General features: G+C 38.4%; 2 protein-coding genes across 9 annotated transcripts in view; one reads left to right on the top strand and one right to left on the bottom strand.

The window, feature by feature from the left end:
* Tlk (Tousled-like kinase) overlaps positions 1–26185 on the top strand; it is a 262049-nt gene that overhangs the window by 187122 nt on the left and 48742 nt on the right. The window lies entirely within an intron of this gene.
* LOC143372218 (uncharacterized) lies at positions 14094–17080 on the bottom strand. Of its 2 annotated transcripts, XR_013086241.1 has the most exons (3): positions 16844–17080; positions 14676–14739; positions 14094–14321 (listed from the first exon to the last, which is right to left on the bottom strand). XR_013086241.1 is itself a non-coding variant. In XM_076818258.1 (2 exons), the coding sequence occupies exon 1, from the start codon at positions 16397–16399 to the stop codon at positions 14678–14680; it is 1722 nt and encodes a 573-aa protein (XP_076674373.1). In that variant the 5' UTR covers positions 16400–16651; the 3' UTR covers positions 14094–14321; positions 14676–14677. The 2 variants fall into 2 exon arrangements, 1 of the variants encoding a protein (XP_076674373.1); XM_076818258.1 differs by lacking the exon at positions 16844–17080 and having other exon boundaries at positions 14676–16651.

The raw sequence follows: 26185 nt of genomic DNA, 5'->3' as shown, positions 1-26185 counted from the left end.
GCGTACAGGATTTTTTAAACACATGTACGAATCGAAGGTCCTGGATCAGGATGAGAAGGCGCTGTTTTATTTTTTATCACACCTATCTTGTGGGTGTTGACAGTCGCGGTCGCTGGGCCCGTGACTCGTGCGCCTGTTCCAGAGATAGAAACAATGTTGCGAGAATAATAAAGAGAATGTTTGAATAACTGTTGTATCCTATTCTCGACTCTGTCGGTAAGGTAGGGAACGGCATTGAAATGGTAAAAAAAAAATTCGAGTCGCCAAAAATCCTTCTCGCAAACGTTATTTTTATGCAAAATGAAGCTATTTGCAAAATTTCAGCCCAATCGGGTTTGACCGGTTTTCGGAAGTTTCGCCAAAAATAAAAAAATGTTTGATTCCTATAGCTAAAGACCACCATACTGGGCACCGTGTCGATTGCGCGTAGCTACGGCCCTGACGAGTTGCGCCAGGCGGCAAAACACCGTGCTCGTGTTCCCGCTGGATATTTTCTCAAACAGTCCGAGTTAAAAACCGTTCTGACATTTTTCGTGGATGGTTTCTTCTTCAGCAATGTCTACAGAATCCGATACTGTGTAGCGAATTTGTGCTAGATAAACAACTTTTCGTAAAAATGCAAAAATATTGAGAAATCATTATTACAGTATTTCCTCATTGCGGGCTCGGTGTGGTGTACACGATACGGACATTTCGCTATCCCCACCACTTCTGTCTCACTCTTGTCCGGCGAAGGCGAGAGCGAGATGGAATGAGAGCGAGCGAAAGGCACTGAAAGCGAGCGAGGACGGTACAAGACAGACGACGCGTTGATGTTTTCGTGCTCACGGTAAGCGCTTCTCGCCACCATCGCGCACGCTCGCCGCGCACGCAGTGTTCCATCTCGCTCGCCCCTTCGGCCAGAAAGAAGCGAGAAACGAACTCTCGGAATTAGGGCTCTGTTCACGACACGGGCTCTACGCCGGTCCCGGACCAGCGAGCCGCTAACGAGTAAATACTGTATTTCAAAACTTCAACTCAATTGCGACACGGGTTTCCGTTGTCCAATCTCTTTGAAAATTTACACATATCATTTTCTCACCAAACATCATATTTTAGGCGGGTAAGACAAAAAAAAACTCAAAAAAAAATTTTCCCCAATAACTAAATATTCTTTCAATCAGAATACACAGTTTCCACAAAATTGAAACTAATTATTGTTAAAACCATAAATATTACTTTAGTTTCCAATATTCATTTTATAACTCTACGTTACGAATATTAGACCAAAGTTTTATGAAAATTAGAATATTGTTTGACATACGATCCGCTATATTGAATCGGCCATTGTGAATTTTGAAAATTTAAGTACCTTACCTTATATAGAGGAGGGTCGCAGGTGATTTGAATATTATAAAAGATGGTCGCGACTCAAAAAAGGTTTGAAAGCACTGATACAGACAGGCAATATACCAACACAAAACCTACACGATTTTAGTCGAGTAGTGACATCTGTAGTTTGTTTAAGGGAGTCCCTACCCACCCATGATGTAAGGACATAAGGTATGTCCTCCCCACTTTCCGCCATGTTAAAATATGGCCGCCTAGTTACATTATGGGGTTTATAATGTACTAACCTAACGTCGTGTAGCGTAAACTCTAGCGGCGCGAAGTTAAAACAAGATCACACAAATGTAATAGGAAAGAAAAGTAAGGGTGAAGTTAGAATAAGGCCCAAAGTGTTTGAAAACAGTTAGAGATCCTTTTGGTAAACAGAAATAGATGTATGTGTGCGTGGCCACTGATATTTCCCGATCTTGCTTCGTAATTGTTATTGTTAATAAAGTTAATAAGATAATTGGAAAAAATGTATTTTTTATTGGTAAAGTTGCCCTACAAAAAATGAGCCTGTGCGAGCGAAGCTGCAGTACATTTACATTATACATTAACGGAACGTGCTTGGTCTTCTGTCGTGCGCGCTACTGTAAAATTTAAAACGACTTTTCAAACGTCACTGTCTATCGATTCCCGATATCGCGCTGCTTGGCACCTACTTCACTCTATAATAAAACATATTGTGACGAGACTCGCAACAGTATGTACTGTTACGTTACCAGTTTTTAATGCAACTGTCATATTGGTTGACAATGCAATATGGAGGATCTTGTGAAGGGCACGTTATTGGCTAATCTGGAAGGCCGCGCAAGAGCACACCTTATATCCTTACATCATGTCCCTACAGCACACTTCGTTGCGACAACATTGCAGGAACGTTGTAGCAACCTTGCAATATTGCATGGTTGCAGCGCAATGTTGCTGTAACGTTGCTGCAACGTTATGCACGGGGCGGACATAGAATTATTGCTGCAACGTTGCATCAATGTTGCGGTGGAAATATTGCACGGCAACGTTCCTGCAATATTTCTGCAATGCTGCGCCAGTATTGCGGCAACGTTCCTGCAACTACCATTTAAACCTAAAATATTTCCGTTGTTTTTAATGATACGAGAAAATGTCTAAGGAAAAAATGTTTGCTTCAGAGAGACAATTATTCTGACGTAGACGATTTTTTTCTCAAGGTTATATTTCCCGAAATTTCAAGATCATCAATGATTTTTTTTAATGGGATTACTTATTTTCATTACTGTAACGTTATAGCCAATAAAAATACAAATTCAATCATGCATAATATGTTGTTTTTTTGTTCAGCAATCATTTTTTTCTTGAGACATTTTCCCGTATCAGTTAAAACAACGGAGATATTTTAAGTTTAAATATTAGATGATGCACCCTGTATATTTTAATGTGTAGAATGACACAAGGTGGAAGTTGTAGTACATACCTACAGTAGCGGACAAAAAAGTTACCACTTTTTCGAACCACTCTGCGTTTATTACTTTTTAATATCAACTTAAAACTGCAGTATGTGCCTAATACACATATCTTGAAAGAGAATTAATAGCTGTATAAAACCCAGTTACAGTTGAATTTAATTACTAACAAATACAAAACCCTACATATCATTAAACAAGACAACACATTTTTAAAGCCAACAAAAAGTTACCACTTTTGAATATTAATAAAAAAATCTAATATTTTGTGGAGGCAGCTTTTGCTTTTAGGACAACCTGAAAAGTTACTACACGTGGTAACTTCTTTGTCAGCCCCAAAAATGTGTTACCCCGTTCCATGTCGTGTTTTGTTTTTCAGTTCAATAAATTCAACTTTAACTGGGTTTTATACAGCTTTATATTCTCCATCAGAATATGCTTATCCCCCCATAAACATGACTCATGTATCAAAAAAAAACTAATTCCCTTTAATTCTCGAAAAAATTAAAAAAGTTCAGGTGCAAAGATTGTGAAATCAACTTTGATAATTCCAATTGTATACAAATCAATTCAGTGCTCAGATTTTCAACTTCGGTTTTAAGTAATTAGCGGGCCGTATGAAGATCATTTTACGATCGAAGATAATAAAAACTTGGTAGAGACTAATTTAAACGAATCAAAGTCATTAGTGGATTAAGAGAGATGCGGATTTTTTTCTTATATAACGGCCCGCTAATTACTTAAAACCGAAGCTGAAAATCTGAGCATTGAATTGATCTGTATACAATTGGAATTAGCAAAGTTGATTTCACAATCTTTGCACCTGAACTTTTTGATTTTTTTCGAGAATTAAAGGGAATTAGCTTCTTTCATACATAAGTCATTTTTATGACGGGGGCGGGGAGGGGGGGGGATTTCATCACTTTTTTCTTACATACAGCTAAATCTAACGTAGAAGTACAAATAATACTCTTTTTTGCCCTCGACCTTTTCATGTATTTGAGAGGGGTAGGGCAGAGGAGTGACATTATAAGATTTCTGGAAAAAGCTTTTCGTCTGTTGATTCTGCCCTCGAAAGGCGACATCTACTGGCGTCAAGTGAGAAGTAAAACGAAAATGGCGACATCTACTGGCGTCAAGTACCAGCGCTACGCGACGTCTCGTAAAAAAAGTATCATTTTGATAACTATTAATTCAGAATAATTATTTTATCTTTTAGAAAAGCAGCTTGAAACATTAAGTAAAATGACAAATAGGTTAAAAAAAAAATTATTCGCTGGATCATGTTAAAACACCGGAACTATGTCTATGTCTAAGATAATAAGGCCAAAATAGCTGCAGGGTCGTACCCATTTCGCTAGCATTCGTGTATAGAGGCATGGTCGCTCAGTGTGCCTATGGGTAGAGGGGGGAGGGGAATTAGCTTCCAGACGCGACCGCGTCTGTTGATACATAAATATACTAATCAAAGAATTTTCATTTATGGGATGAATTTATTATTTCTGACATTGATTTACAATAAAACATTTTTTAAATTTTATTTACTGTTTATTAGTAATATATACACAGTAATATATACCTACCTACATATTATAATATAAACAGGTATATGTACGTATATTTTTCTAATTAAATGAAATTAAATAACTATTGAAATTTACTTAATGATATACTTGCTTCTGTTTCTCGTAAACGAGCTTCTCAATATTGGGTGCGATATTCGAAACTGCTACTCTAATACAATTATTTAACCGTTCGTCTGCGAGTCGATTACGACGATCACTTTTTAAAATTTTCATTCTCGAGAATAGTTGCGCTCACACGCAAATTATAATTGTACAACATTAGACAGGGGTAATTTTATTCTACTTTTTGGCGCAAAATTCATCCCGATGTTTACGCTAATGTTCAGGCGGGCCGCAGGTCAATGACTAGCGGGCGAAATGTGGCACGCGGGTTGCTCATCACTGTTGTAATGGATCATATGAACGATGCAGTTCATTGATTCGTTTCAGATGACCTCCACGACTATGCAAGATGATATCTCGATTTCCGCAATCATTCCCATCTAGTAGCACGGCGACCTCATTTGTTAGTGGAACGTTAAAACAGCCTTTATGCTGCCCTACTGAATTACGTTTGGCTGTAATTTTAATTCTGAAACCTTTTGCGAACTGATCACTTGGGACATTGTCTAAAGCAGATTAAAAATCTGTTACATAAGAATTGTGTTGGTGTAAAAGATTTTGGATGTCTGAAATCAAATCGCGATCTATTAATTGAAAAATTGAACACCTTCTATCAGTCTATTTTTTCCTGACCTAAAAAGTAAATTTTTAAAAATTCAGCTTAATTTCGTGTTCCACATAATAAATTATCGATTAAATAGTATACTTGCCTCTGGATTTTAAAACTGAGCATGTATCCAGGATCCTGATTTATTTTATGGCAACCAAAAGAAGTTATTTGTAAAGTGGAATTGTATAGTCTTTAATTTAAAAGAAAATGTTCAGATTTCGGATGAGTTCCTAAAATAAGACTTTGTAATGGTACTGGTAACTGCAGAATTTCAGGTAATTTTACTTTCCCACTGGAACAGCAGAAACTGGAATTTTTTTCCCCAGACCATTTTTTAGCAGAACAGTTAAAACATAGTACATCAAATTTTTCTAAACTAATAGATGCTTCATTTTCGTACATAATTTTGGGATTATAACACTATGCGGACATGCTTTTTGCTGTCCAATCAAGTTTGGTGATGTCATCTGGTATGGAATCGTTATTGATTTGAAATAATTCATTATTAGAACACTGATTAGAATTTCGATGTTTTGAAATACGTTTCTTATTTGCGGTATTTCTACCAATTACTGATTTTCGCTTTTTATTTAGTTTTTCCGTATTGCATAAATTTCTATGGCGAGGTTGACCAATTTTTTGGGGGGAGGCTGGAGCAGTGAATGTGATAATTGGTGATGGAGCTGTAGGAAATGCACTAAGTGTGTTAGTTTCTAAAATTTGAGCCAAGTGATACCATCGACTATTTGTTAAACACATATTATTTGTATCTATAAGATAATTTTCATTAGACGTATCTCTTTTCAAAACCAAGGAGGTGGCGAAAGCAGCTGCAAAATCACCACATGAGTACAGATCCGGTTGATTTATGTGGGATTTGAAAACAATATTGTTGCAATAAAATAGGCTGTGTTTGTTCTGGATTAATATTCGGTAATATATTTAGATATGAAGTTTACAATGAAATAATACTTTGAAATCAGTCTTATAAAAATTCTTGCACTTGTATCTCTTTGGTCTCATTTTTCTCTCGACGCACCCGCCCAGGCCTAGACACGCTTGCTTGTCCTGTCTAGAAAGGCAACTCGATGGGTGGTAGGATGCCTCTCTCGTAGTTCGGTAGCTGGCCGAACAGCGCTGTCTTAAGCACGAACAACATGCCCACTCGAGAATATATATATGCATCAAATAATTTACATCAACAAATATTCGTATGTTGCGGATACAAAATTTTAATAATTCCAAGTTGACTTACACTAAGTGATCGATTGAGACTGTCATATATCTCAACAGTTTTTATTGCATGACGATAAAAAACGCAAATCCAATGGCCAACAGCGGTTTCTCCTACGCAGCGTGGCGAGGAAAGTCGCTACCAGCGTTGCCGGGGAATCAGTTGTCGACGCTGGTTGGCCGCAGCTTCACTTGGCTTGCCGGTGGCGCTGGCGTCGGCGAATTTTCCAGCAATTCTCATCTTGGCGTTGATTGGTTTGACGGTCGTGACGCTACCGCTGGTAGCGACTTTCCTCGCCACGCTGCTCCTACGGCTCCATCATAAATTAACTGTAAATCATCTATGCCAGCGGCGTTGGCCGCGATGGAAACACCGGTTATCGTTCGATCACCGAAGTTAAGCATCGTGGAGCGCGTACCGGGGAAAGATGGGTGACCGTTTTTCTCCGGGTGCGTTGCTTGCTGCTGGCAACCTTGCGGGGTAGATTTCCCCGGTTGCGAACGTTTATAATTCGTGACCGTTATGGCCTGCCCAATAGCAAAAATTCCTTGCGGTGATCCCATCGAGTTAAGACCGTGGTCTTTCAGACCTCACTCTGCTTTCCGTCCACCCTGTGGCCTGCACGGTGGTCTCCTAGAAAGAGATTAAATGCTCACTCCATCTTGCTTGGTTTTAATGCTGCTATAGAGGAAACTCTGAGGCGCAGCGCGTCAGTTGGACCTTGAATAAACCGACACTATCTGTAAATCATCTATGTCGTAAACGGGTTGGTATAGTTCAGGTCTTTGAAAGAATAAAACGTTTTGTGGAGAAAATGAAGACTCTAATTCTACAATATTTAAAAATCGATTTAGGGTTAAGTGGTTGAGGTATTTATTTCCGAATACATCAGGAAACATATTTGGTAAGATGGGACAGTTCTTCCTTTAATTTAAAATTTAAAAAAATAAAGTCCCGCAATGGAGCGCGGACCAGTTGCTGGTGTTTATTCAGACACCTTCTAAGATAAGATCTATGAAACTCTCTAGACGGTTAGAGTATACAAAATATGGACTCTGCAATGAAATGCCGTGGTACTATTTCGCAAGCGAGAAGCGCTTGCTCGGTCGCCGCCTGGCGGTCGCGTCGCGAACTACTACTACTTAAAAATCATTATTTAAAGAAAATAAAACCGTTAGAACCTTCCTCTCGCCAAGACGAACAAAGTGATGTAACGCAGTTGTGGGTACAGTTCATATTTACTGAGAAACCGCATTTCAAAGTATACAACTTCAATCTAGAGACGCGGTAGCGTCTCGACGCCAAGTACACTAGGCGCGAGAATCGGCTTCCCTTCGGAAATTTGGCAACGTTGCATATCACTAGAACCGCTGAGTTATGCCTAGTGACATGCAATGGTGCCAAATTTCCGAAGGGAAGCCGTTTTGACGCCTAGTGTACATGTCGATTGTCGCTACAGCGTACCTTTTACTCGTAAACAGGCTAATCCAACCTTACCTGAAACTTATTTCATTAATATTTTATCACACCTGCAATATTTCCTAAATTTAAAGACATTTTTCTTATGTAAACCGCATGTAAGCTTTCGAATAAGACCAACATGACGGAAATATCGTAATATGTTGTCAAGATTTTCTTCTTCTTCTTGTGATTCTGCAGCCAAATTTTTGTCGACATAATACGTATACGCGTTACACGCACACCTTCAGCCAAAGGAAACTAACACATGTTTCGTTCGTCGACTCTCGGGATCATTCGGCAGGGATCGTCGTCCGTCATTGTACATATACCTATACTATTGAATTATAACCTGCCAAGTGTCAATCAATCATAACCTGCCAAGTGTCAAATAATTTTTTGAAATCACGAGTTTTTATACCACATATGGCACTGAATTATTGTCTCAATTAACAAGGTAAGTTACCAAAAAATTTTAATAGACTTTTTAAGTAGATTCATAGACTTGGAAGTTGTCCGGAGAAGATTCGACAGAGAAGCATTTTCTTTTACGCATAAGTTTCTAGAAATTTGTACCATGCATGTACAAAATAATATATTGTAACAAGTTGCATTTCATTTAAATTGCCAGATATATATTTTTATACTAGCAAACTATTTTTAATTTAGAGTTTTTATGTAAAGCTTATAGAAATGAAGGGGACGCACAGGCTTGGATAGAAATAAAGGGAACGCACAGGCTTGGATAAAAATGAAGGAGACGCACAAGCTTGGATAGATATGAAGGGGACACCAATAAATTGTGCGTTAAAAATATTGGATCCCTTTTTTCATTTTCGCTAAATTGCCATTAGCATTTAAATTAACTCCAACAAGACTTTCTGCCATACGCTCTCACCTCCTTCGGACACATTATGTATAGTAGTCTCTACACTTACTACAGCAAAAAAAGTTCACTCTATTTCTATTTATTTATATTTACAGATAATTGAAGCAGAAGATGATGCAGTGTGATCTATGTCAGACTATGTACACACAAATTTACAGGTATGGTTTGGAATAGGCATTCAATTATCTTGACATATGAGCACGTATGATAAGTTATAAATAATTAGTAAATGTGTCCTATTTCAGTTAACGATGCACACGAAGAGAATTATTTCAACAGCTGAAAGAGCAATTAACAATTACAAAGCAAAGTGGATGTAATTATACTGTAATTGTAATTAATTAATATAAAGAAATAAGAAATGAATTATGATTAATGAAATGAAGAAACAACGATTCATCAAATTAAATTTTTATTTCAAAACATTAAGACAGGTGTTAATATATTAAAAATTTCCCCCTCCCTCCTGTCCCGCCCCCTCCTCCTCCCACAGTGATACTTGGCACTGCTCAATTTCATGAGAAATTTCATAAAATTGTCTTGTTTCCTACCCCGACCGACTTTGATGTTTCAATCTGAAGCGATAAATGAAGTGAATTTAATTATAATCGTTAAATTGATTAAACCACAATTTTTTATTACCTTTTCGATATCTAAAGTTATAATATTATGTTATTTCATTACTATAACCCAATGAAAAAATCCTAAATAAAGCAAAGAAATTATGCCAAGTACATGAAAAAGTCGAGGATGAAAAAGAATACCACCAATTAAATTGTAAGACTGGTTTTATTAACGATAGTTTTTTTAGTTGTATAAGTTTACTTAATATAAATTGAATTTTTGCACAAATTAAAATAATACTTGAGATAAATTGCAACTAAAATAAACTGGTATTATTACGACTTAGAAACTACAACGTCTGCACACGTTCAACGCTCAATGTACTCTCTTCTCTTCTCTTCTCGACTATGGCGCGTTCTTCGGCGAGAAGCGTTCACATAGGTCCGCGCAATCAGAAGGCGGCGCGTTATTTGAATACCGATTACAAAATATAAAAAGAAAGACTCACAAGAAAATAAATAAATCACAGAAAATCACTGATTTATTTTTGTAGAAACACACGTAGGCCGCCGGCGCAGGCGCAACTGCTGGTGCAGCTCCCGCTGTCAGTGGTGGTGGTGGCAGCACCGTAGCTGTAGCTGCCACGGCAGCCGGTTGGCTGCCAGTGACAACCGCCATTATAATACACCCGTACCGCTTTACGGCCTACGTATGTTCCGGAAAAGTTGGCCGCAAAGCGAAAAGCCGTATAACAAATCAATTATTTTAATACAAACCCATACAAATTCAATTGGATCTGTTCCAATTTTTTATAAAATAAAGTAGTTTTTAGTTCATAAAGCATTTTATTCTTTTATTTCCTATAAAAATGCTTACATAAAAATAAAAGTACAAAACAATGTAACAATAAATAGAAATTCAAAAAATAAACATAAATTAAAATCAAAAGAAATCATATACACACACCTGCGTGCGCACATGTAATAAAAAACATAAAATAAAATATTTAAAAATTGTTTTAATCTGATGACGAACATTAACATGAAGAATTAGTAAGCTATAATAGGCTGCCATCATCACTTTCCGCTGTTGTGAATTGACCCAGTTTAAAATATTGGTCCAACGTTGTCTGCTTCCCCTTGCTTTCTGCTTCTTTCTGCAGTGTTTTGTAACAGTTAATGGCTGAATTTACTTCTCGAGACACTTTAGCGCTGCGTTTTTCGTCGGGATCGTTTTGAAGAAGGATGTCCATTCCCTGCTCGAAATATGAAAACGCATTCGACAAGTTTTTTGCTGTTAGCTGTTGGCTTATAGCAGGCTCTGGCTCTGGCTCCTCATCAAATGCTCGTTCTGTTTCTAACTGGATCAGTTCCTCGTTTGAAAGAGGTTCTCTGTCAGCATCTAGAAAATCAATCAATCACCTTCTTCCAAATCCTCAAAACCAAGATTGTTTGCTAAGTTTAATATGTTTTGTCGAATTTCAGAAAGAGAATTAACTTTAGGCTCATTAGTTTTTATGCATTCTGGCCATATTTTTTTCCAAACATGGTTCATTGTGGTTGATTTTAATTCCAAAACTGTTTTAACGAAGATTCGCCATCGGTTTCGTGAATAAATTTACGAAAAGTGCTGCGTAAATAATAAGCCTTAAAAGTGGCTATTGCACCCTGATCCATTGGCTGGATCAAAGCTGTTGTATTTTTGGGAAAGTACTCAATCTCCACATCTTCATACAATTCGGATAAATTAACCGGGTACCCTGGAGCATTATCCAAAATGAGCAATGCTTTGTTACTCAAGTTATTGTCCTTCAAATATTTTTTTACTTCTGGGCAAAAGTAATTTTTAAACCAGTCTTCAAAGAGAACCTGAGTCGTCCAACCTTTTTTGTTGGATCTCCAAATGACGGGCAATTGTTTCTTGCTCAGCCCTTTAAAACACCTTGGATTTTCGGAAAAATATACTACAAGTAGTTTTACCTTAAAATTCCCTCCATCATTAGCATCAAGGAGCAAAGTTAATCGTTCTTTGACACTTTATATCCAGATGCAGATTTTTCATATTTTGAAATTTAAATTCTTTCAGGCATTCGCTTCCAATAGAGTCGTGTCTCGTCTACATTGAAAACTTGTTCAGGTCGGTATCCACGTCTTTCAATAATTCTTTTAAAAATGTTGGGATATTCTTTAGATGCAACCTCGGCTTCCTTGGAATGATACATCTTTCATAGATTCATCAGTATCCTCCCTCTTTAAATTTTCGAAAATACTTTTAGCCTTTTCTTGGGTAGTCATTTGGCTCATTGGCATCCTGCATTGATTATTGTCTTCAATCCACGTATCTAATGATTTGTCCATTTTTCCATAATGCTGTTTCTTTGGCGAGTTAATTTTGAGACACTTAAAGGTGCAGCAGGTAGCGAATGTGTTTTAATTTCTTCTTTTCTATCATGAATAGTTTAAACGGTAGACTTCGCCAGTCCCATTGGATTACAAATTTGAACAATTTTCTCGCCAGCTTGAATGCGACGTAAAACTTCTAGTTTGGTCTCTAGCGTGACAGATTTTCGGCTTCTTTTTTTTATTTTTATCAGTATCAGTCTCGAAATTCAATGAACGTTTGAATGGCATTATTTCCTTAAAAAAGGACAATTATATTTAAAGGAATTAATGAATTAATTAATTATGTAACCAAAATACAGTCTTTCTATACATACGTACCAATTATGTTTACAATTCACCAATTAATACAAACAGAAACAAAACACAACCAGAAAACAAGAATAAACACGTCTAACTACACTAAAGCGACAACGCAGTGCCGCCTGAAGGGAGAAGCTGAAACTAAACGGAAGGTCGCTAACAGTACAGCATTTTTTTGGCCATAAAATCCACATAATTCGGGTAAACTTTTTCTCGGGGAAACCTTTTTTACGCCGGAAATTTATTTTGTTCGAAAGCTCGTGTCGAATAACATGTATAAATATAAATTTTGTGCTTAGGAATCAATCCCTTGTTAAGTTATTTAATAAAATAGACTCCGTTATTTTGACATGTATACTAACCCTCTTCCTACTTTTCCTGAGAAAAAAATATTTCAGGTTACGTCCGAACTCACATCGGGTCGCTACCATGCTTTACGCGCCCGCTAGCGGGCGCGCGGCACCAGTCCCATCCTGTACTAATACCCTGGACAAGTTGAATAGTGGAATACGTGAACTCACATCGGTTCGCTACCATACAAATACTCAAATACTTTTATTAGTTTTTAAAATCATACTGCTTTTTTATTGCATTAATTAAAAAAAAAAAAAGAACTTTGTCTAACTTATTGAATGAACAGAATCGACGCAACAAATATTCACATAATCGGTCCCCAAACACTTCATCATGGAAACGAGCTCTCCCTCCAAACCAATCTTTATTTGGTCGCCAAGACAATTCGATATTTTGTGTATGTGTTCCATCTGGAGTTTTAAACTCAATTCTATGATTTACAGTTTTATGAATGTATCCTTCATCGGCTAAACTATTTTAACTCTTAAAACAATCAGTATGAATTTCAGAACCCAAAAGAACATGTTCCTTAATAATTGATATTAGCGGTTGTTGCTTCACGGTTTGGTACAACCATCATCCGACAATCACGGGTATGGGTATCAATTAAACCCAATGCTCAATGACCACCAACAATCCTCCCCCGATTGTACTTCCTCTTATCAAACTTAGCTTCATCAATCTAAAAGGAGAGGGAAATAGAAAGGAGGAAAAAGGGGTAATGTCAAATGAAGAGAAATTTAATTACTTCAACAACAACAGCCAAACCAGAATCAGTTACACCACCTAATTTAGGCTTCCCAATTTGAAGATCTTGAAAATGATATATAATCATCTCTCTACAATGCCGAAACCACGCATTAATAGTTGTAGAGGATAACGTGTTGCATGCTTCATCAGTAACATCACTCTTGTTGAACAGTTCATGCACAGTGTTCACATAGGACATATCCCTTGTAAAGCAATACATCACCCTCCAAAAATATATATATAACATAAATACAATAAACAACAACAAAATCAAAACACAACATATTTTATTGCCTTGTCATAAGGTAAATGTACATCTTCAAAAAAATTAATCAACAGTGGCAGCAAACTGGCGACACTTGCTTTTGCCTCTAGCACAAATACGACCCGCACCATGCTGACCAGACTCAAATAACTGCATCGGTTTACGATGGACACCACAATTTTTATAAATACAAAGCAGCCCTTGGTCTCGCATCCACACAACAGCACTTTTTCGGTCTCGGGTAAACAACATAAGTTCCACGAAACCATTTTTAAAAAGTACAAGCACAATAAAACCATGATTCGCAATCATAGAAACTATGACAACCACTGCAACTATCCTGTGTAAGTACTTCCAAAAAAGTATAAGTTTCAACACCAAAAAAAAAGTTCCCCCCAGGTAAAGTCCACATAATTCCGATTTCCCCCGAACTAGATGCTCCATGACAAAGGATCCTGTGACGAATAAATCTCACGAATCACGAATAAATTTCTCACGAATAAAAATAAATTCACACGAATATAAAACTAACGAATAAAGATAACCGGGCTAGAGTATATGAATAACGATAACTCTGCTATGAGTACATGAATAGGTATTTTATTACTTATATTTGCTTTTCGGAGCCCATTTTTCGTCGATCGAAAAGAAGAAGCACAAGAAGCTGAATATGGCCCAGATGCAAAGTAAACATTCGACGATCAAAGCGCACTTTTTAGTAAACATCGCTTATCGAAATTCTTCATTACGTTTCGCGTTAAGGGGGGAATTTCTTTTTTCTTGGTCAAAAATATCGATACTTTAGGATTTTTTATAAACAAAAATGTAACATTAATTAATTTGAAACTTTGTATATGTGTTAGTAACACTTTCATTATGTTATATAAATTTTTTCAGTTCAGTTCACTTAAAAATACAGTTTCAGTTGCCCGTGAACTAGGACGCTCCGCACAATTGCTTCATTAACGGTTGACATGATATCTGCCCTCCAGTTTATCTGAAATCAAAAATTCTAATGAGATTTTATTTTATACACATATAATTATCGTTTGACCTACAATGAATAAAAAAAATATATTTTTCGAGAAATGGTAACTGTTTAAATTCAGATGTTCGATTTTTTGCAAAAAATTACCCGAACTTTTGATAATTAAAAAAAATATATACAACCTATCGTCTTGCCTGTAGGTCAAACGATAAAAGAATTCTTTCTTAACATGCAGTTAAAATTTCAAGTTGATCGATCCAGTACTTTTTTTTAAATCATGTCAACCAGCTACGAAAAAGTTGTGTCGAGAAAAACGCGTTTAAAGTTTGTAGTGCAGTTACTGAACAAATATCAGGTACTTACAACTAATCAGCTATTCCAGGTCCGTAGATTATTCCTTCCTCTTGCTCGTCGAATTGATTTTTTTCTAAATTTGCCATTCTAGCCTCTGTACGGGCCTTTTTCGTTGCTTCAAGGCTTCGTCTCGCCGATCTTTGTAATCGCCATTCATCTCTAGTCGTGGCGAAACTTTTGCATTGATCTCCAATAACGATACCAATATTGTCCATGATATTTAAAATTGCATAGCAGCCTTCATTAAAAATGCCTGCTGCTATAAATGCTGAAATCTCAATTGTTTTCAGTCCACAATGAAGGTGTTTGGGGGCAAGTCGCCAGAGCGACGAGTTGAAACTCTCATTGTTATTTTGAGTTTCACCACCCAAACACCTTTCTAATAATTCTTTTGAAGATAAATCTTCATAAATTGATTTTATTTCTTTTGCAACGTCTTCATGAAGTGGTGGCTCGTGGTTAAATTGTTTAAGAGTACCTTCAGCTTCAGCTTTACGCCATTTACACCAACTACCAGACCCCTTTGGACAGTACATGTGTTTGGGATATTTATCTGAAGATATTTTATGATAATATGTTGCCCATATAGCTTCGTACATGTCATCGATAGAACCTGAATGTCTTCTGATAGCTAAACCATAGTACACTGTTAATTGTTTAATTAATTTATCAGTTAATTTATTTTTTCCTCCGAGTTTCTTGGTCTTCTTTATGTTTCTTAGCCGCGATCCCATACGTTTCTCTACATGACCTACACATTCTTTTTTCTTCAATATAAAATCGTCACCATATGGATTTTCCTCGAGCAATGCTTTAAATGTCTTTGTGTCTCCATCACCAATATAGTTTCTATATCTTATTCCAAAATATTCTACAGATCGCAGGAACATTTCCTTCATGCCATCCACTTCCATCTTTCCGGACGACCCGCTATGGTTAGCAGTGCACTCGTCCTTGTGTTCTTCCATCCACAGGTCGTATTCCACCGTACCAGATTTTGATTCCCACACTTTACAACCATGGCAATATGAAGATTTCACTACGATATCGATTATTTTGCTAGAATATTTTCCAATAAGTGATGTGACTCCAAATAATGAATTGAATCCTCTCTTTTTCCATGTACCATCGCCGGAGACTGTGATCTCTGTCATCGGGTTCCCATTTTCAGCATTTTTTATTTTTTCCTCTTCTACTGCTTTCCTTCTCAAAATATCAAAAACTGTTTTAGCTCCTGAATATATACTATCTAAAGAAGTATAATATAGAGTGGAACTAATTCCTTGACAAATGTCCATGAGGCCACAAAATGTATTTAAACCTTCTTTGCCAACTCCCAACATTCTCAAAACTAAAATAATTCTTCTATTTATTTCATAGGATTTACCATCGATCAAAGGGCACGAATTTATGTATTGAGAACCACATTTACACTCTATTGTGATTTTAAATCCTAATCCACGAGAATTAGTTTCACAAAAATTCACTTGTCCTTTACACACTTTACATACAACAAATTGAGATATTGCAGTGAAAACTGATAAAAAAGCAATAATCCGATATCCATGGCTTGGATTCACAGTAAAATCTTCAAGATTCGTTGATGCTAATTTTTTAGCAGACGTACTCGCAAATGAAATTTCTCTTTCACGAGTATGAATATTTCCCGTGAATTTCCTTTTTTTAGTTCTATCAGCACGCGTAGAACTTCCTCTATGCTGCTTTCTATCCATGGCACTCGTGTTCAAATGAAGTTATTTAACAATAAAACTATGACAAAACAAAACAAAGAAAGAGATCATAAATAACTAATAACAAAAACACAAATAACAGTTTAAACAAAAACACAAATAACAGTTTAAACAATAACACAATAATATCGAGATTCACAGGAAGAGAGCGAAGTGCACGTTTCAAAAGCCGAAGACATTCTGCTCGTTCCAAGCAACGTAAGCGAACAAATATCTCTAAAGAGTTCAAGAGGATAGAGAGACTTTTCCTTCTCACATCTGGAAATTGTCTTTCGACACGTACTTGTAAGCAGACCGTAGGTCTGCTCCGCAGCTGTTGACACCGTCCTTTTAGGCCTAACTGCTCAAGAGTCAAGGCGAACGAAACGAAGTCACTAAAGATGTCTTTGTCAAATTATGCTTATGTCACTGCAAATACATTTGAACTTGGCTGTTAGAAAACTACGACTCCAATAACATAAACGTTTTACAACAGTACCATGGATTCTGGGAGTATCGATCGCTCGATCACTTGCCGCCAAATATATACCTTACTTCAAAAGTCCATAACTTTGAAAATTTTATGAATTTTGACTTAAAATTTTGCAGAGACATTCCTACAAAGTTAAACTACAAGATTCTGTAAAAAACAAAAAATCGATTTTTTGACCAAAAAAAAAGAAATTCCCCCCTTAAGCGAGGGTAAAGAAGATCTCGCCCGACAGCGGCGGGACGTAACCGGCGGCACATTTTCGTGGTACGAGTAGGGCTCGCTCTGACCGACGGGCACGTGGGCCTAGGGTCGCGCGAAACACAAAACGAAGCGGGCGACCGGAGCTCACTTTTTCGTATGCTCCATGGTTCAAATCCATATATAGAAATGGAACACCCTCCTATTACACCGTGGTCCATGGTGTGACCGTACGGCCAATTAGCAAGCGTGTTGAGATATAAGCTAATATATTCACTCATATTTTGACTGTGATCAACCCTGTCATTATTAAAAAATATAAAAAATATTCATGAGATAAGTTTTAGGTAAGACTGGATTACTCCATCTGAAACTTTCTAATAATTAATCAAGTTAATATATGCATAAATTATTATTTTCAGATTGTGGATATTTATTTTATAAAGCATCGTGGGAGTACCCTTTCTATTACTTCATCATCTTTCTAACCTCTCTATGTTTCTCTTTCACTTTTCCTGTCTTTCTTCCTCTTTCTTTCAATATTCTAATAGTCTTGGCTGCTTATGCGCCAAAACTCTCGGCTACTTATGCGCCGAAACTATCGGCTGCTTATGCGCCGAAATTCTTAGCTGCTTATGCGCTGAACTAATAGGAAGCATTCTTAATTCCATAATAAACTACTTTGTGAAAAGTAATTTCAGCTGCTGAAGCGTTTGATCGTCCAACTGTACCACCGTAGATAAAGGGCTCGCGTTATCATCGTTATCGTCATCGGAAGACGATGACGTGAGCAATGTGTTTCGCGCATCCAGTTCGTTGAGTATACGCGCTATTATGTTTGGGACGTGCGTTCGCGCTATTTCAACACTTGTCTTGAGTAATGTCAGACGTCCATGTACACATTCCGATAATCGTTGGGTCTTCAGATGCTCCTTGATGAGGACTCGTTACACGATACTAGCCACTCGCCACACTGCTCTTCGGTACGCAGCAGTGGGATCATCCCCCTCAACAACTCATACGAATTCATGAAAAAATCCATGCCTCGCGATACTTATGCGCGTAACGTTTTCCAAGATCTTTGCCGAGTGACTGCGCGGATCCGATTTATTATACCCTACGTGCCCTGATTCGTGCCGCGTCGAAATCGCGATAGCCGACAACAAATGCAACGAGTTGTGCTTCTCCATGTCTACGTGGAAGCTTCTGCTGCAACAAGAATCACAGATACTTCAACGTTTCCGCAACGATGCAACAACGCCCCAAGACCTTATCGTCATCTATCATTTACGCATCGAGTACACAGTCAACGAATTGTCAAAACCTCGGATGGTAGTTCCATTCTATACATAACTGGAGATACAATACTCCGAATGTTAAAATACGATCGTTACATCGAACATATGTTCTCGTGGTTGTCGGAAATTCTGTACTCCGATACTGTACTCCTTGTCGATATTTTACGTGCCGCTACGGCACCGACCGCGGACTATGGAAAACTCATTTCCGAAAGCGAATACTACGAACCGCGCTCTTTGTTAGATTGTGAAGTATTAGCGTTAGGTGCCGAACGCGCTGCTTCAGGTAGCGATAGTGGATGACGTATCGTTCCTTATCACGGAGCGTGGCGAGCAGCTTGGTCTGTTTACGGATAGACGCGTGCTTGCGTACAGGACAGAACGGGAGGTCTGCGTGCGTGTCGTGAATCTCCGGAGGATACTTGAGATTCACTTCCAGCAGGTACTTCACCCTCAAGCCCATCGTCGTCGGGCAAAGAGTCTAAGTCCAAATCGGCCACCGCCGCCTCGTCCATCCATCGAAATCCTCCGAGCGGCATCGCCTGCGACATCGCCCATCATCCGGATATCGTGATCCTTGTTCACTGTACTGACTCTGTTTTTCTCCTCATGCTTCCTACCATTCTTTTCCTTCTTCTCCTTTTCAACCTCCTTCTCATCCTTCTTCACGGATGCTCGCACACAAATACGCATGACTCACTACCTCAGATGAGTTCCCACGGTATATTTTTTATACGAAAAACTATATACTACCAATTACTGGTACTTCTTCCACATACATTTTTCCACTATACACTATACACTTTTTTCTACACATCTTTTTTCCTTCACGGTTTTCCATTAACTTTTTCCACCACTCGTTGCTTCTCTTATTTTTTCGTACTACGCACAATTTGATTAATACCGCTGACTCAGACACCCTCATCATCGCCCCCGCCCCACCGACATACTCTACACATTTATGTCCATGAACTACTGTAAAAAGCGAAGTCGAGAGGTCTTGCAGACTTCATTGCATCGCATACGTTCGTGTCCGCGCAATTAGTAACCGCGTCCGTTCAGTAGACTCCGCCGTAGTAGGTATTCAAAATGTATAACCGACATTTCAATGACACTTCCCACATGTGCGGAAACCACACCAATCACTGGAACGATACGGATTTTCCAAATCTGCAACAGCAACCTCAACAACAACAGCAGCAGCAACACCAACAGAATATAAAGTACTGTCGTGTACCCGGGAGAAGTGCAAGTACTAATCCTTGTATGGAAATGTTCTTTATTTTTTTGGCAAGTTCGAACTAGTTGCTCGTGCGATGTACAAGAGTGATCTGCCGCTCAAACGTACGGAGGAAAGGAACGTAGGGAAATCGGAGAATCCTATTGGTAGTTACTATTGCGAGGGTGTGGAAAATGAGGCTAGGATGGGTCATTGAGTAAGGGAGGAAGTGGTAGTTTTAAGAAAGTCGGTTGTGACTAAGACGTTAGCTTTCACTTTTGAAGGGGGCCTTGGGACCCAGGGCCTAATCCGCCTGTTTACCGTTAAGTCACGTTCGCTCGAAAGGGGCTAAGGGTCTTAGAGGGTGACGATGACCAGATGTGTAGGAAAAGGGAAAATCGCGAAGTGGGTATCTAACAGTACATAGTACATAGTACTCCTCTGCGTATTTTTCGATTTATACGAAACCAACCGAAATATCAACTCTGGGTATGTGGTTCTTACAGCAATGCATCTCCATCAGTACCGAAAAAACCTACCATACGAATAATGGGACGTGAATATCCATTGACCGTTACTGCCTACAAACGTCTCATAATTGGGATTTGCATCGGGCAGGATTCGTGCCGCATCGAGATCGCGATAGCCGATAATAAATGTCATGAGGTTTGCTTCTCCATGTCTACGTGGAAGCTTCTACTGCAGCAACAATCACAGATACTTCGACGTTTCCGCTTCGATGCGCCATTAGCGTACCAAGACCCTATCGCGATCGATCATTTGCGTATCGATTTCACACGAGGATACAGTGAAGGAATTGCTAAAATCTCGGATGATAGTTCCGTCATATACATGTCTGAAGCTACGATAATTCAAATGTTCAAATATGCTCGTTGTATCGACAACATGTTCTCGTATTTATCAGGAATTTGGTACTCCGTAACCAGCAAGTGCGCCTCCTTTGTCAACGTTATACGTACCGCTACTACAACGACCACGGACTACGAGAAAATCATTACCGAAAGCGACTGCTACGAACCGAACTCTTTGTTAGATTGCGAACTATTAGCATTAGGATTGGGATTGATCGTTCGTGATGCATACCAGGCGCCGCAATAGTATATACATCTCAATGTTTTTCCTATATAATATGTTTCCTATATTATGTTTCTGTGGGTGACGGGAAAGTGAATGACTCTGTGAGTTCAGTCGTGATGGTTTTTATTGCTCGACGTTGAACAGGCACGGTGTCGTCCGTACTGTTCACTGGTTTGGTTCTGACTGTTGCTGTGTGGGCTCTCGGCGCGGATCTTTCGGGGACCGTCGTCTCTCGCGTCGTACAGGATGTTTATCCCATAACTTATCGACGACGGTCCTCGTCGCTTTCCGAGAACCCCCAAGATGCTATTGTAACGCTACGCATCGACGCCGAAATTCGACACGTCGCCGATAACGTTGCTGTCGCCGACGACCAAACTAACAGCCTGGTCGAATTGAGGCGGCGTGCTCGTTGCACGGGCCGCCACATTTCCTTTTCACACGACTATCTGTATTGTCTGATACCTTGCACGGCCCCTTTTGCGTACGCGTTACCATGAATCGTTTCCGTATTGCCATTATCGAACCAGTACTGACAAATATTCCGCGTGGAATCATACCTTAACGCATTATCGCATCTCTCGCTCCACATATGTTTTGCTACTCGACCCCATGGTTGATACATATAATGAATTCCTCTCCCGACCAGTGGACCACCGACAGAGGTCTCGACTTCCATCGCTTCAATCTTCTGTGCATAATATTCTGACGACAACGACGACGATCAAGTGCCAGCGCATAATACCTATGTTTTTGTCCGAGGAGAGAGAGAGAGAGAGATGCGAACGTATTTCGTAGTCCTCTCTCGCTCGCGCACCTAGTTCAAGCGTCGTAGCTAGTTTGCAGTCGCGCCTCTTCACACGCATTGCGCGGCTGTGACGCGCTATGGAGTGCGTCATCTTGCCGTTGGGATATAGGAGCGCTCCGGTACCGCTGTGAATTTCGCCGTGCCGATAACGCGCTCAACAATGCGGCGTCGCGAAGATACTGCGCATTATTCTCGGAAGTGTACCTTCGATCATTAGAGCTATATGTTTTTGGCATGGTGATCACGCGATAGTCATGCAGGTTTCGACTTGCATCTTCTACGCGTAATACCTCCCTATGTTTTGTCTACAGACCGAGAGAGAGATAGAGATAGATTCAGTGGATCGCTTTGAATTTTCGCGCCTCCGACAACGCGTTCTGATTCACTTACCACTAGTGAGTGGTGTTCCCCATCCACTGCCTCATCCCCACATCAACGGGTCGCGTTCCGCCTCCCTCGCCTCATCTTCTCGCCCTCATAGCTTTCACACCATTTATTTATCCTTTTTGCTAATATTGCTGTGAATATTTTTATTACAGTATTGGCTAGTGCTATACCCCTGTAGTTGTTTGGGCCTAGCTTATTCCCTTTTTATATAGCATTATTGTGTTAGTATTTCCCCAACTTACAGGGGTTTCGCCAGGTTGCCTTACAAGGTTCATAAGGTTTAGCAACTAATTTTTCCTTTTGTGCGGTAGATATTTAAGAAACTCGTTAGTGATGCCATCTGGTCCTGGGGCTTTGTTTGTTTTTAGTTTTCTTAAGATTGCGTTCAATTCTGTGCACTGGATTTGTTGGTATGGGTGCCTTGCGTCCGTCAGGGAGTAACGTTGACTCGTGTTTACTTTATATATTTCCTTATAGTATCTCTCCCACTCTTTGATGTCTATCTTGCATTCTGGGTAAGTTTTGGCGTTTAATTTCTTGACCAGTTTCCAAAAATTTGTTGCATCTTTTAAATTTGCTATATCTACCTGTAATTTTCTATAGTGCTCTTTCTTTATGTGGTTTACGGTGGATATTGCTTTCTCGCTTTTACATAACTTTCCCTCTCCTGTATTTCCCCTTTTTTCGTGAATGCTTTTACTACTTCTTTTAGATTCTTTTTAGTCTTGTAGCATTCTTCGTTGTACCACGGCTTATTTTTTTTATTTTTGCTCTATTTATTTTCCTGCGTCTTGTCATTCCAAGTGTATCTGCTACATCATTTATTTTTTATGTTATTAGTGCATGTAGGTAATCACTGCTGATTATGCTTCTGATTCTATTGTTTGATTTTCTAGGACTTTTATGTATCTGTCATAATTATCGTTGTTCCAGATTAATTTTCCTTCTATTCTTCCCCTTCTTCTATGCTTCCCGTTTTTTTCTGTATCTTTCAGACTTATCTTTATTGGTAAATGGTCTTATGTTCCCATTTCTATGATTTTGAAGTCTTCGAGTTCTTGCAAAATATTTAGGTCCACCCATGCCATATCGATTGTACTACAGCCTTTTGTGTCAACATATGTGTAATGCCCATCTTTGTCCGTTTTGCTTCTGCCATTTAGTACAATCATTCCTGCTTCTTCCATGGTTTCACATAGTATTCTCCCTGCTTTGTTTCTTGTTGTGTCCATTGCTTGCCTGTAGTGTGTAAATTCTGTTGATTCTGTAATAACTTCTTCTATCTAGTTACTTTCCCCTATCCTTGCATTAAAATCCCCCCTATCAATACTGGTGCTGATGTTTTTTCTTTGATTTCCATTATCTCTTCTCCCAGTGTTCTTATTATCTGCGCATTCCCTCTATCTATATAAGTACTACATATTATATATTCTTTCCAGTTGATCTTAATTTTTATGCATATCCATGACTCGGTAATTGATATTTTTTCCATTGATTCTATTAAAGCTTCTCTATACAAAATACATATATCTCTCCTGGCTCTTCGCATTGATTTTATTTTAATTGCTTTACTTACTATTGTTGGAGTTTGTAGCTCCCGCGCCTCCTCCCGACACACGGGGACGCTGGGGCCCCCTTCCGGCCGCTTGCGGTGTATGCCGTTGCCTAACTTCAAGCCGTCGGTAAACGCTTCCTCCGTGCGAACACACGTTTCTTTTTGCTTTTCATTATTGTACACTAGGCGTCAAAGCGGCTTCCCTTCGGAAATTTGGCAACGTTGCATGTCACTAGGCATAACTCAGCGGTTCTAGTGACATGCAACGTTGCCAAATTTCCGAAGGGAAGCCGATTCTGGCGCCTAGTGTACCTAAGTATCTTTTATATGTAACAATATATATCAGTTTTCTACCTTATATAAAGTGAGTGACGTCTTAATTCTCCTCAATTCCATTGCTGGAAAACCTACAACTATACATCTATATTCCTTCAGAAATCCTGGTAGCTTTATTGTTTCTTCCATTCTAAATGTCTTGCACAGGCATATTATTGGGCTTCCTTGTATGTTTTCCTTGAAGTCTTCTCTATTTAGGACATTTAGGTTATGTAGATTTCCCATACCCCGTATGTTCCAGAATATTATCCCTATTGGCTTTTCTCCTCTTCCTACGTTTCTATTCTTGCTTTTTCTCACCTCACAATAAGTAGTCCTTCATCAATCCTTTGTCTTCTTTCCATACCATTAATCCATTGTCCACGTAGAGCTTTTGGTACCCTATTCTTACTCTTTTTCCCAATTTCCTTTGTCCTGGCGCATATTTTCCTATTTCTCTTTGTATCTCTCTCTACTTTTGTTAGGTCGTCATCCACATCAATTTTTTCCCAGTTCAACATTTTTTGTTTTCTTTTATTTTTCGCTTAGATTCCCAATCGGTTAGTTTAACCCTTATCATACCTTCGCTTTTACTTTTAGTTTTGTTTTTATAAAGTTTTATACTTCTTCTGTTTTTCCCTCTATATCTAGTCCTTTGATGCTAATGTTCTTCTTTTTTTTCTTTCCTTCTCCTGTCTTCCTCTACTCCTTCTAGAAATTTAAGTCTTCTTTCCAAATTTTTCTTTTCCTCGATCCAAATTAAATGTTTCTGCTTCGTATCTTCCTTTATTTCTGTGATATCCTTAATTATACCGATTACTTCTGTGGAATCTTTCCTTACTTCCTTTAATTCTTTCATTTCTTCAGTCATGCAGTCCATTATTTTTTATCAATTTGCTTAGGTCGTGTGATAAGCCTTGATCTGTCGTCTCCTCCTGGCATGTTAAGGTTTCGTCTTTTGAGGTTAGCGTCATCTGTTTATCGTCTTCTGATGCGTTCTTGCTAATTGTCACACTTTTCACTGGCCTTCCTCTGGTGGATTTTCCTTCACTTGACATTTCTACAAGTTGTATCTTCGGTTTTAGGATTTATTCGGGTTATTATTGCTAAATATTATACCGCAATTGTATCCGTGTACTTTACGCTATTACGCCCTCTCTTGGAATCCATTACATAATTATTAATTGTAACTATTTTATCGTAATTACCACTGAACAAATCGACAATTTTAAAAAGACATTATATACATAATACATATCTTTTTAACCGACTTCAAAAAGAAGGAGGTTATAGATTCGACAGTATGTATTTTTTCTTGCTATGTGTGTCCGCGCATAACTCCTCAGCATGTGGACCGAATACGATGATCTCTTTTTTAATCGAAAGAGGGCGATGCCCCGGTGCACAGTGGTCTGTCCAATAACAATCTAGCGGGACAAAAGACGCAGGTCGTACAAAAATCATCAGTTAGGTTGAAATGTTTATTATTTGTTTGGAAAACACCATTTACATTGTTTTACCACCCTTAAAAATTAAAAGTCACCCTCCAAGGGTTTTTTTAAACCAAAATTCGTATTCTGGGGTTTCTTAAAATGTAGGAAGCGAATGTGAACTGTGTTTTATAAAGAAAAATTGTTTACAACCACGTTATTTAGAATGAATTACACATTTTAGCTCCTAACATCACCATTTTTGAAGATAGAATTATTTTAATTATGTATAAAAATTATGTAGAGTTGTAAATATTTGCAGCTATAACTTGTGAATATGTACTCTATAAAGCAAATAGGACAAAACAGCACAAACATTTTGAGGTTCCATGAGGTTCGTGGATATCTAGAACTTTTCCAACGAAAGCTGTTGAAAATTTCCATCATTTTTATGATTATATTTTAATTTTGTTCGTTGAAAATTAAAATACTCATGGCTGAAGCTCGATTTACTACTTACTTGTATCCCTGCAATCCATTATTCAAAATACTAACAATTTAAATCGCGATACAATTGAGCTCTTCTGATATATAGCTGATACTGAGGAATTCTAACAGTCGGTTCCTAAGGAGCCGAGTCGCGTACGTTTCGCCGATCGTTACTTTTATGAAATACGCACAAAGTTGCATACCATGTCATTCCGACATCTCTGACTCAGTAGCTTGTGGTATGACCAAGATTCATTCATTTTGGATGGCCATGATTTTGGACTTTTGTCCCTCTAGATCATCAGTACAGGCCACTGTGCGGTGGTCCCGTTTTACACTGCATCAATATTGGCCCAATACTTTGCCAGTAGTGCTTAATTAAAACTACGCTTCTTTACATAATTTGTATTTCAATAACTAAAAAGTAAAAAATAACAAAAATTTAAATAAAATTAGAACCAACTTAAAAAAATAAAAATGCACTAAAAAGTAAAAAGTA

The sequence above is a fragment of the Andrena cerasifolii genome, chromosome 8, assembly GCF_050908995.1.
Source record: "Andrena cerasifolii isolate SP2316 chromosome 8, iyAndCera1_principal, whole genome shotgun sequence".
In the NCBI taxonomy this organism is placed as follows: Eukaryota; Metazoa; Arthropoda; class Insecta; order Hymenoptera; family Andrenidae; genus Andrena; species Andrena cerasifolii.
Note: the sequence above shows the minus strand (reverse complement) of the source record. Positions and strands in the feature narration are given on the sequence as shown.